We start from the raw sequence: 13,146 nt of genomic DNA on the forward strand, positions 1-13,146 counted from the left end.
CAGTTTTATTGAAGATTTTTCCTCCTCTCTCCTCCTGGAAGGGTATATAACTTTTTATAGCAACAGTTGCTTTTTGTTGTGTTGATTTTGGAGTATCTCTTGCACATCTGTCCAATCTTCCTAGAATCTGTTAAACCTGAGGGAATACTAACACACCAGTATTCTCTACTTCAGCATGACTTTCTCCTGCATCATAGCCCGGATTTCCTTCGCAGTAAGAGAGTGACTAAAATGATCACAAACTACATAACCTGAGTATATGCACTCAGTATTTTCACAGCAGTTGCTTGCTTTTACATAAACTAGCCTTTTAAGTGTCACCAGAGAGTTAGCTACATTACACATTATGTTATGTGCTTTTAAACAATTAAATACTTATTTCATTGGTGGCAGTTGATATTTGATCTCCTTGTTTGTCTTTTTAAAATCACAATTGAATACTGTACATTATTTCAAGACATCTATTACAGGATCCCTACTAGGGGGGTCTACTGCTATGTTCATATTAGATCAGTTATATCATAAAAACACTCCATGCTCAGTTACACATTCTTTAGAATATTTAAAAGCAGAGCACACAAAGGTTTTTTTCTTACAATATCTGAACACCACCTGAACGCCCCACAGGACCCCAAATCCAGCTCTCTGAGACCAGGGAGCATCTATTGCCATAACAGACATGAGAACTAACCCTCAGATTCCAATTTCTGCAACACATCAGTTGCAAGCTTCCTTCAGAGAATAGTGCACAATTTGTTGTGGTGCACTAAGCAGCAAAGACTGCTGTTCCAGGAGCGTGCAGGGCTCACAGAGCCCAAAGAACAAGTACCAACATTATTTGCTTATTCTGGCACACAAGTAAGAAAGGAAGAACCTGACAACCCTGAGGTAGTGAAAAATGACTCTCCAGCGTGGAATTCATAACGAAAACACTGTCTGGCACCCTGAGTGCGTGGGAGGGCATTTCATGCTCTGTCAGGAACTCAATGCAGCAACAATGAAATTTACTGACAGAAAGGTGAGGGGGAATGGGTGAATACTGCAGATCTCCAGGAAAATCAACTTATATATAGTTTTAAAGACCATGATTTAAGAACGTTCCTGTTTCTATGTAATGAAGCCCCTCTTTTTTCAAGCACAGTCTGAAAATAAGAAAATCTGTGCTATTGTACTTGAAACAGAAGAAAGTCCTCATCTTCTAACAGCTGATATCAATATTCATACAGAATGTACACATTAAACATACTCATGAGGTTACCTGCTTTCATTTCTTAACCTATTCTGTAGCTATTTACATGTTGCTATTTACAGAGCTTCCCCTCTGATTCCCATCCATTCCATGTACACCTTGCTTTTTCTCTAATCATGGATAGATCAAAGTTTCTGCAAAGTGAAGCACAAAGTTCAAGTCAAATTTTCATATGTTATGTCAAAGCATCTGGAAACAGCTCTTTTACCTCTAACTATTAAATGCAAGTTTCACCATTACAAACATTTTGTAACCTGTGTTTCACAAGGCTGTTAAGTTTTATGACTATATTGGCAGTATACAGCTGCTACTTCCACCACACTCTGGGTTTTTCTGCCATTTTCTTTAAAGAGTTGAAAAAATCAGAATATTTACCAAAAAATACAGTTGCCTTCACCAGGTGTCTCATTTTTCCCTTCAATCTTATTTCCTTGAAGGCACATTCATTTACAGTTGACACATTTCTCTTGTTCCCTCCACTAGCATGCTTAAATAGTCATTGAAATCTGTCATATGAAACAGAACATTCCATCTTAAGATGACAAATTCAAAAACAATTTCTTCATAAATTCAATTGAAGCACTGAAAAGTAAGAGATAGGGTTTACGGAGTCACCCCAGCTACAGTTCATTTACCTCTCACCACTAATAAGTACTTGCCAGCTTCTGACATCTCAAGACAGCTTCCACTATGCTTAAATGTGTCAGAGGCTGTAGAAATTGCACACACTCATTCCATCATCTATTTGAGCATCAGTTTGGAAAATAGTGATTCGAAATCATATTTTCCCCTTTTTGTTTTCACCTGTCATCATTTTAAGATCATTTGTATTTTGTACACCTTTAGGGAGAGTAGTTCAAGTAATTCTTTTGGAAATAGCAGAATGACATGGTTGCAGTAGCAGGAAAAATCTGCAGCACTGTTTTTTTGGCCTTTTGTATATATACAACTTTTGTTCGAGGAAGCTAGAGACGTACAACTATCCTGGAGTTGTTATTCACAGGAAAATATAATGAAGGGGAAAGCTGAAAAGCAAAGAACAACTTGAAAAAGATACACTTTCTTATTCTCACTACTGTTACTAAGAATCAGAATTTCCTAAGTAATAAGTACATTATCAGACATGCAATTGAAATCCCATGATACTTACAGATATTCTCCACTAACTGTATAAACAGCACACTTAAAGGCACACAAATAACTTAGCACATTTTATTAACGCAATTTTATTAATTTAAACACAGCTGTCATTTCCCCTTCCACTTTCCCAAGTGGCCTCAAGCTCACCAAGTGCTTTCAGAAGCTGTCTACACATGCTCGTTTGCACAGGCTGGTAAAACACACACCTCAGCCCATCTAAAAACAGCGTATTCCGACCTCAAGTCGCATGTGGCGAGTTTCCACACAAGCGCCCACTGGAAAGGGCTGAAGAGCACAGCCAGGAGGCACCTAAAGCATGGCTCCTATTGCAGGATTGCACAGGCTTGTTCAACTCAGCATCTCCACCTCTGCACGGGCAGCTGCTCCCACACACACAGAGTTTGTCTTGCTAAAGAATCCCACACGGCAGTGTCTTTCAAATTTGTCACTGCATTTTTACCTGGTAGCTTTCCAAGAAAGGTGACCTAGACTAGAGAAAACATTGCTTGTAGACACTAAATCATTAAAACTGGAAAACCAGTGCCAGGAACAATTATTTCTGCTGTACTGAGGCAACAAACAGTAAAAAACAAAACCAGACCATGTCTCTACATCCAAATTGACTTTGTGAAGAGACATTAAATACTAAGTAAGTGGATAGAATACAGTATTTTTTTAAACCCAATTATTCTACTTATATTCCAAAATAAAGTCTGTTAAAGTTACAATTAAAGAGTACCAGAAACACTTTTTTCAGTTAAATTCAGCCTTAATTCAGAACTTGTTTACGGGGTATTCACTAATGCAACAATAACAAATTTTTATTATTTCTTCAAAACTAGACTACATTAAAAGCAAGATATCTTTATGTGGCACAAAATGTGAAACTCTCAGCAGTCAATTAGAACATACAATATTTTAAAAATTCTGTGCATTAGGCATAGGTAGCAAAGATTTGAAGCAAGCATTAAGATACCTGACTTAAACACCCTAAATAAGACATTGCCAGTGCAAAAAAAAAAAAAAACTAATTTTTAATCTTCTGTACTTGCACAATCAAACAAAATCTCATTTTTAATAAGCTAAATTTTTATAAAAGGACCATATTTAACCAAAAGCTTTATCTTAAATATGATTTGTGAGAACAAAATCTGTTCAGCAAAATTAAAGAACAAGTGGAATTACCAGATCTCTTAATTTTATGCTCAAAGGACTTAAAACTAGACAAAATATTCAGAAAAATAATTCAATATTTTAGTTAATGGTAATCACTGAGCCATTTAAAACAATCATATTGCAGCCCTGATTCACGCTTGCATTCTTACATCATCTTTACCTCTATGCCTACTTACAAAAAAAGCAGTACATAAAAATTAGGCGGTAAATTTAAGATCTCTTAAAAAAAGCAATAATGCTTCAAATATACTAAATTTGAATAAATAACTATCTTTAGTGCTACTTCAGGTAATTTTTAGACTTCTTCCTGTGAAATTGGGGTAATGATACCCTATGAGTCAAAAGAAGAAACTGAAGTTGAACTAAACACATGTTGGCAATGACAGATCAAATAGATACGTAGGAGGCTATGAGCAACAGACTGGAAAAAGTTTTTACATATAGAGTAACTAATCACAAACTTACAGATTATACTGTAAATATACTGTGTAAATTAGAACAGCCACATTAACCTACCACAGATGTGTCTGAGCTTTACAGTAGGTTAGCAAAAAAAAACCAACTAACTGTCAAAGAAAAAGTTTACAGGGGCAAATACCTGGGTGAATGTCAAGCACCTGAGACTGAAGAAGCACATTCTGTGCCATGTGGTCTTCCAATGTACAGGCTCAGGGTTTCCAAATCCACACTGTTTATGCCAAAGTGATTTCACCAGATAGCACTCGCCTACGGTTTGCCTTTGCCATCTTCTTGCATTTCCTTTACCTTTAACTCAGCATCTTTCAAACCATTTCTTTTCCATTAATTTATCTTTGCTTTTCACAGACTCAGAACTTTCCCACACGGGATTTTTCTCTGCTCTTTATTAGCCCTTGCAATATAAATCTAATTTTTCTGCTTTCTTAATTCTTCCCCACCGTTTTTTCAGTAATGATTGCTCATTCATTAGTCACAGCTCCTACACTACAGCTGCCATACAAGTCTTCTATACTCAAGCAGCACACAGGTGATACTCAGGATATAATTCAAAGGATCCTTACCTTTCCAAAATCTCTCACGTCAAACAGATCAAATGCTTCAAAAAGTTCACTTTTCTTCATTCCAAATATTTCACAACATGCAGAAAGAAAAGTCCTTATATTCTTCAAGCAAAGAAACTAGGAGAAAGAAAATAAAAATATTAAGTGTCAAGTGTGTCTATTGGCAACTTATGTGCTCACATTGGTCACAAACACATTATATAATTCAGTGATACAATGACTTGTAAGTCAGTACTTACACTATGCTGTGATTTTCCACTGGTTCTAATTCAGCCATAGAAGTTCCCTTCAGACTCAAAAGTGTTAACCAAATTCTGAGTAGACACTTTGAGAACATAAACTATTTTCTCTCATTTTACAAAAACAAAGAAACATGGCAATATGCTACCAGATACATATTAATCTAAAAACAGACGTACTTTTCAGTTCCCTACAGACAGCATAGAACAAAACAATTTACCTGAATAAAATTACATCAATATATGAAAGTTATTCTTCATGTATAAACCAAGTGTTTTCAGCTGTTAAAAGTCTAGTTTGAATGTTTAATGAACACATGTGCCCTGTTTTAACACACTAAAGACATTATGGATACTAATTCTCCACCTGGAGCACAGGAGCAGATGAAATCTGCAGTTGAGAAGTCATTTACAATTTATCTAGTAGAGATTTAAGATACTCAGATCACTTTGATTTCTGTACTGAATCCACATGCATCAATGATCACCTGAGTCTGGAAAAGAATAAAGATTCTGCCACAGTGCTTTCCTTAACAGGCTTTTACTGCATTTTCCTGTAGACTATTTCATTTTAAAGACCTTACCAGAACAAAAGGTAGTAGCTGTCGACAGCATTGCCATAACTTAAGAGGAAGAGCTAAAAAGGGCAATATCTATTCTTGGTAATGATTAGCACTCTAAGGTACTAGCAACTTATGAGGACATCAGTACCATGAAGATGTTGTTGTAGAGTTTTATGATCCACAGTTCAAAAGCAAATACAATATTTATAAGCAATGGTATTTCAAATGACCCAGTACTGTGCTTTCAATATGCATTTTAAAAGAAGTGATACAGCAACCCAATATTAAAACTGAGTTCCTAGAGTTCTCCATGTTGAAGGGGATTCATGAGGATCACTTAAATTACAATGGATTATAGAACTGCTCTCTGTTCCAACTCAATGTTTTGATCAAAGCAGTATTTCTGATATTAATATTGAGTGTCACAGCCATACCCTTCCTGAGTGCCATGTAATAAATACCCAAACTGCTGACTTAGACAAAATATGTCACTGCTTTACCTTTAGCATGAGACAACAAAGCATCAACACGGAGCCCTACTTCATGTCTTACACAGAACTATCTAGACAGACATTAAAAACAGAGCACGTGAGAGACCAGACTTACAGCAAGGTTACACAAATGAAAACACTGATTCACCAACAGAAGCTACAAGAGCCAACAGCTCTCGTAGATGGTTGTGGACATCAGGACAACAGCCAACAAACTCATTGCAAAGCATCACAAAAGCAGTCCCTGTGCAAATCAAAGCTCCCAGGAAGGCACCTGTGACTGGTAACTGGCACATCAAGTGTAAAGGGTCCCAGATGTACCAGGTGGAGCTGTAGCCTCCATCCTTTCTCCCACTCCTAACAGCCTCCTCAGTCTGTGCCTCCCAGCTCACTGGGACAGCCACTGCTGGGCTACATACTGGGCTGCTGAAGGACAATGCAGCATTTATGCCACTTTTATGCTTTTATGCCTAGTGAAACTTTAAAAATGAGTCTAGCTTGCTCAGTCAATATGGAAGCTTATTTGGTTTTGCAAAGATTATAATTTTGACACCAAAATTGCAAGGTTAGAAGGCCAAGACATGTACAACATATATGCTTCTTCCACCATGAGTGGCAGAAGGAACCAGAAGAGGAACTGGTTTGGGACTCTGCAGCTTTAAAAACAAGGTGGCACATACAAAGTGATTACTGCTTCCTGTTTGCTTTCCCCAGGCTTTTTATTATTTGTCTTAAAAGCTATCAGTGGCCACTATGTTTGTCCAATGCACAATACTGATTAAACTTGAACACCCAACTATTTTCTTACATCAAAATTCTCAAAACCACTGACAGATGTGATCCTCACTTGGAAAACTCAGCTACCTTTTTAAAGCCTAAGTTTTGAGTTTAGATTAGTTAGTGCTGACGTCTGCCAGTGCAAAGAAAGCTTACAGCTGCATTAAGTTGTTTACCTCTAAAGAGAGCAAGAAGTTAAGGGAGAGACAGGAGCTGTCATGGGTCTAAAATCTGACCTAGATTCGCTACAGAGAGCATTTTAGTGAGTTGCACTTAGCTTCTCCATAGAGCTAGAAGAACTGTTTAATGGATCAGCAGTTATGCACAAAGTGCCCTTTCCCTTCTGCAAAATGTCTCCAACTATTCTTAACAGAGGACTCCTACAATGAAAGATAAAGATGGCAGCATTTTTTCAACAACATTTATTGGTTTCTTCAAATTCAGGGGCAGTTTTGTGAAACTGGCCTTTTGTTTAAATTATCGTTACTATGAATTATATGTGAGTCGATTGGAAAGCATATTACAAGAAACTACAAGCCCACATGTTTTAAAGGAAATGCTAAAGCACCTACACTGTAAGTAACAAATTAAATTATTTTGAATATTCTAACAGAGAGACCAAAGAAGACTGTTGTCCCCTGTTGTCCCCTGTTGTCCCCCACTTTTTTTTAAATATTAATTCATTACGTTAACCTGTACCATTACATTAAACAGGTTTGATATAATTATAATCTAATATTCAATAACCATATGAATGACAGCACAGCAGTTATATTACATGTCTTGTGGACTCTAGAAACCATTTGTCAAATCTGCCTGCACTTGAGAAGGGACCACATCATCAATGAGTGTGTGCCAACCAGTGCCTTTAGCAGAATAGGCATCTTGACATAATAGTCTAACTCATAAGAGTTCAAAGACTGCTTAGCGAGTTTTAGTTGGTCATCTAACGATTCAGTATCCATCAGTTTTCTCTTGTAAAATGAAAGTCTTATTACTAACTATCAAGCTAACCACAGCAGCTACAAGGATAAAACTGTGAGACTACTAAAACCAAAAACACGTTAAATTAATTCATTTTTCAATAAAATGTATGAGAAAAAAAAACTCTTTAAAAAAACCCTTCATTATATGCTACTCATGTTTTGGAAAAGTTATTTGATTATATTATCCAGAAAACTTTCAAAATATTTCCAAAACTTTATAATGCAATCATCTAAAGAAACAATTTTCCTCACTGAAAACAAAGATTTTTATCGCTGTGGTTACTGTATGAAGAAGTACAAATTAGTAAGAGAAACTTCCAAATTGAAAAAGAGCATACTGCTAAAATCTAAGAAGTTCTATAAAAGACAACTCTCCTCGCTGGCAATAAGAAAAAGGCACCATCGGTCTTCAGTCTCTCATTAGTAAGTACAGTCCTCGGGATACTTGGAAACCTACTGCATTATTGTGTTTCTTTTTCAAAGGAAAATATTATCCTTCAGCAGACCACAAGGGATCATTAGAGCAGTTGGGTACCCAGTTCTCAGAGATGCAAGAAGTGCTAAGTATCTCTCACTTGGTCTGATCTCTCAAAGTTTTCTCCACAGGAAACATTGTCTTTCAGTACAAGAACTGGTCTCTCTTTGTTCAAAAAAAAAAAAAAATAATAACATAACTTAAAAACATTCCCTTGGAAAAGTTCATAATGCCTTTTTTTCATTCTGCCTCCCTTGTTTTAATTACAGGGCTATATCAGGAGACAGCAGTCCAGAATTCTTAATATACAGATCAGTAAAAATATTGCAGTAGGGCAGTATAAGCCATCAGTCCAAAAATGTTAACACCAGTGGAAAACACAACTTCTCCCTCACTCACCTGCAGGCAAAACCATGAGAGGAAAGCACATCCAGCACACAGAGGGACAGAAATCACAACTCATACCTATCCTGTGATCCTGTGATTGGGGTTCAGGATCCTGAAACAATTTTCAATATTAACATTTAGAAATATCTTGATAATTTATAGATCATCCTGATGTTTCACAGCATAAGGCATACTACTACAAACCTGTAACGTTGTCATTGTCAGGGCTGTTGAAATGGTATAAGTCTTGTGATAAACCACTGTGTTTTTATGGAACAGATTAGAGTTTTAGTGGCCTCTGGTCCATTCTGCACTGAATTTAATTTTTTTAAGAGGCACTAACTGAACACATTGAAATGAAAAGCAAGTTTGAAAAAAATTAAATGTCTACCACCTAAAAAAAGAAGGTATGGTTTATATAATTGGGGCTATATTTGTCTGAACTTTAAGCACAAGAGAGTGAGCAAATCAAATTGTATCAAGTTCCACAGAAAATGCATGCTGTTTTCTACCACAATATTTGCCACTTCACACAAAAGAAACATTTTTTTTTGAGGTTTTTTCCACACAGGACATGGTTATGTGTGCTGACAGAAATGCATAGAAATATTTTACAAAGGGTACAGAATAGAAATGACTAATTAGACACTAAAAGCACAGGCAGGGCTCTAGCTGCCCACAGGGAAGACAGAATTCTCTAACCAGACCTCTAATGAAGTGAAAGATAAAATGCAAAAATAAAAAGAAAGAAAATAAAAGTCATATAGCCTCTATTCATATAATCTAAGTGGTATTTCTCAGAAAATGTATTTTAGCAACGAAGTACTTCAATGGAATACAGGTCTGTTTGGTACAGACCATAGTATTCACTATCTAGATGTATCCTTTGTACTAAAAGCCCTTCTACAGGCGTTCAGAGACCAGCACAAAGAGCTCTGATGATTAAATTGTGCCACAAGACATTTATACGAAATTCCAACATAGCAACACCAGTCAGGCAAGTGAAAACTGAAAGGCCGAGAAATGACAAGTGTTCAGGAAAGACAGAGTTCTAACTCACTTTTTTTTTTAATTACCAAGAGTGGTAAAAAAAAAAAAGCTATTTGCATTCATTTCAACTTCCACCTCCTTTTTATTGTGGCAATTGAGTCACAAGCGTGGTTATTTAGTCACAAGTTTGGGAAGCTGGCAGTTCCCTTACATTTGTATCTGGATCAGACATTCATACAGCATTTAGGACAAACTAGAGAACATACTAAAGCCTGAGTGATCTAAGACAGTCTAAACAGGTGCTCGGGTACAAGGGGTATTAAAACCAAAATGGATCACCATCACTCAGTGTCAGGGAAGGTGGTATTTTCCCAGTGTGATTCACTTTTGCTGACACTGAATACCCATGCCTTCATCACTGCACTGTTTTTTGGCATGTTGTGTTCCCAACCCCATACACACTTCAGGAACCTCCCATTAACTGCATGAAAACTGAGGCCAGTTGCTCCAAGTCAGCATCAAAATGTGATGAAAGAGTGAAAACACAGGAAAAAGGACTCTACTTAGCCCATTGTCCACTAAATCCATTTCAGCTCCTGTGGAAGAGACAAGGCATATCAGTGACAGAAAGTCAAGAAATCTTCCCCTCCTCTTCCTCCTCTAAATGGTACCACTTTATAAACTACACTGCTGCAGCTATTTGCCTGTGCCTAGTCTTTAAAGAGCCTTAGAGGAAAAACCAAAAAGTGATATCATTTTACATAACAGCAGCATTTTATGGCAAAAATAGTTGAGGAAAGGCCAGACATTTGAAACCAGTATATAAATAGGAAATAATGAGATGAGCAAATTTGGCTTCAATTCGCACTTCTCAGAAGGTACAATTGCTTTCTTTTTTTAATTTGTAAAATACTGATGTTGCACACAAGGAGCCACATACAGGTTTGTGAATATGGGAGGTTTTTCTATTGGTAATTTGTGGTCTTAGAAAAGCAGAATTATACAAGGATAAAAGGTAGAAGAATAGAACAGATCACTGCCATAACACTTAAATGGTCTTTTCTACACCCTCAGTGCTTACTGCAAAACATGAGCTCCTGACCTTTCCTGTCTGTTTCTGGGATGCTGATGAGAACAGATTAGCTGGGAATCTCTCAGTTTGACTTCCATCCTGTTCCTCAGAATGTATACAAAAAGGAAAATAATGCACTTATACCTGTTGAGCATGAGGAGAAATGTGAAAATTGCCATAATGGATTTAACTGGAAGAATTGGTTTTCTACATTCTGTCACCAAGATTCATATGTGAAGTTGTTTCAGTGAAAGAAAGCACCGAAACAGAACTTACCTCTTCAAAATTTCTTTCAAAGAACTTAGTTAATGGGGTTGTAGATTTTCTTTTCTCACTTGTTTTAGTATTTCTTGCAATAACTGTGCCGATAGGAGCAATATAAATTCCACAATAATGCTGTTTGAATCCTGCTAAGTCCAAATTTGAGAAAGATCCTAGAACTTGCTACTGTGACCAAGCAGTGCCATCACCTCTAGTCAGCAACTGAAGATACTGTGACCACAGCAAAGCTATACAGCAGCAAGACCAAAATTGTACCTTGAACCTACACAAAGGAGAAAGCAACAGTAACTAGAGATACAGACCCAAGGGTTTCATCAGCTCCTACAGGAAATGTTTAGCTTCCTTAAAATTCTTTCAATCACATCCAATAACAGGGGAAAATTAGGTACTTAGAGATACAGCTGCTCATATATCAAGGGCTCCTTTCTGTGAGCCAGGCTGGACGGTTCCCCAGTACATGCCATCCTTGACAGAACAATCCCAAAAGCTGGGTTACCAAAACAGGAGCACCTTATACCTCTATTAGATGACACTTTTTTTTAAGAGCGGTGTGTTCATTAACATCAGATTATAAGGTAATCAGACAAAGGCCCACTGTGGTACTGACAAAATTGCACATTCAGGGTTAACACAGAAATCATTCCTGGCTTCTTCACAGATTTCAGCAGCCAAAGTACATTAGATTAGTTCTGCTCTGCCAAAAGGAGTAATTATCACTATATGCAGTAAAAAAAAGCTGTAAGGATTTCTAAGTGAATGAAGTATGGACCCACTGATGAAGTCTTAATTCAACATCTATTAATGTCTTTTCATAAGTCAGCAAGAGGGAAAAGAGCAATATCAGAGTCAGGAATAGCATTTGTAACATTTTTCTTTTTCATATGTGTGCAGCTTTTCTTAGAGCCTTTTTTTTAAATCCAGAGTCTTACTGAGTGTAGGCAAAAGGGCCACAAGGAATTTAAAGACCAAGTCAACATGAGAGGTTGAGTGCTCCTATTTTCAGTAAGCAAATGAAAGCTACCAGGCTGTCTCCAGAGATTTTTTTTTAATTTAAGTGCCACAATACCCCAAGTCAGCATTATTCTTTTTTTTTCACTCTTAGGTAAAACCTATTAAGTTGTAAATTATATTTAAAAAATAAACCAATGCACATAGGAAAAACACATCACCCACAGCAAAGGAATTCAGTTTTAGGTTCTGCATTTGGTCTCTCGTTCTGCGAACACCATCTCGGTCATTCAGATGATCAATATTTTTAAAGCTCTAAGCAAAAGCAAAGAAGTCAAATGCTAAATACCTCCTAAACTCTGCTCTCCAAAAAGTTACAAAGCAGGTACACTAATAAATATGGAGGAGACAGCACACTGAGTCCTGGAAGAGGCAGGCTCATTATCAGTATCTCTCCAGTTTACAGCCTATACCTTAGCTCTTTGTATAATTGCTTAAGAACCACTTTTGGGTAACAAAGCATTCAAGATTGATACCATTACAATACTGTGAAGAATTTTACTAAGAAATGTGCTATGCACAGAACAACAGACACTTCTTAATTCATAGGTCTAAGGAATAGCTAAGGAGATCTGAAGTATTATTACCTTTCTAGATGTGTGCATTCTTTGGAGGCCTACACAATACATAAAATGCTGTATGAACTATAAAACATATTAAATTCCTTTGAACCACTGCTAACACTGTATGAATATTAATAGTATGTTCTTTATTTGCTCAGTTAATGTAGTAATTAAATATTCATAGCAAAGCTCTTCTTAAAATTCCTGACTACTATTCAATTGTGTCTATTACATTTTGGCTTGAGTACGAAGTTTTGTTTATGTACATTTGCTCTTCTCTGTGCTTCAAAGAAAGAAAATGGAAATTGAAACTTGAAAAAAGCTGAAGAAGCACAAAGGATGCTCAGCTTTTATTAGTACTGATATGGAGTGAATAGAGGGCAGGAAAAAAAGAAGTTTAGGACTTGTTTTGCATTCCCAGCTCTCTCCTTGGCTATGCTGGCACTATAACAGTGGCTGAGCAAGCAAGGGTGAAGAAGCATTTAAATTCTCTGTGTCCCTTAAATACTCCAATGAGCCATGAAGGTGGCAACTTCTACTCAGTGGTCACAGAAACACATTGACCAAACACCTTCTATGGCCTATCACCTGCATCAGAACAGGAATCACTGGGCTGCCTGAAAACACAAGAAACCTTTTCTCCTTTACTATTGCAAGATGAAAACTAAGAGAGATTCAGGAAAGCACACAGTCACTAAACAGATGGGA

General features: G+C 36.9%; 1 protein-coding gene across 1 annotated transcript in view; it reads right to left on the bottom strand.

The window, feature by feature from the left end:
- The window catches only part of VAV3 (vav guanine nucleotide exchange factor 3), a 157,698-nt gene that overhangs the window by 123,449 nt on the left and 21,103 nt on the right, over positions 1-13,146 (bottom strand). The window contains exon 2 of the mRNA XM_017834280.1: positions 4,606-4,722. Within this exon, the coding sequence (XP_017689769.1) occupies positions 4,606-4,722 (117 nt within the window). The remainder of the gene's footprint in view (positions 1-4,605; positions 4,723-13,146) is intronic.

The sequence above is a fragment of the Lepidothrix coronata genome, unplaced genomic scaffold (genome assembly GCF_001604755.1).
Source record: "Lepidothrix coronata isolate B3197 unplaced genomic scaffold, Lepidothrix_coronata-1.0 Scaffold231, whole genome shotgun sequence".
Lineage (NCBI taxonomy): Eukaryota > Metazoa > Chordata > Aves > Passeriformes > Pipridae > Lepidothrix > Lepidothrix coronata.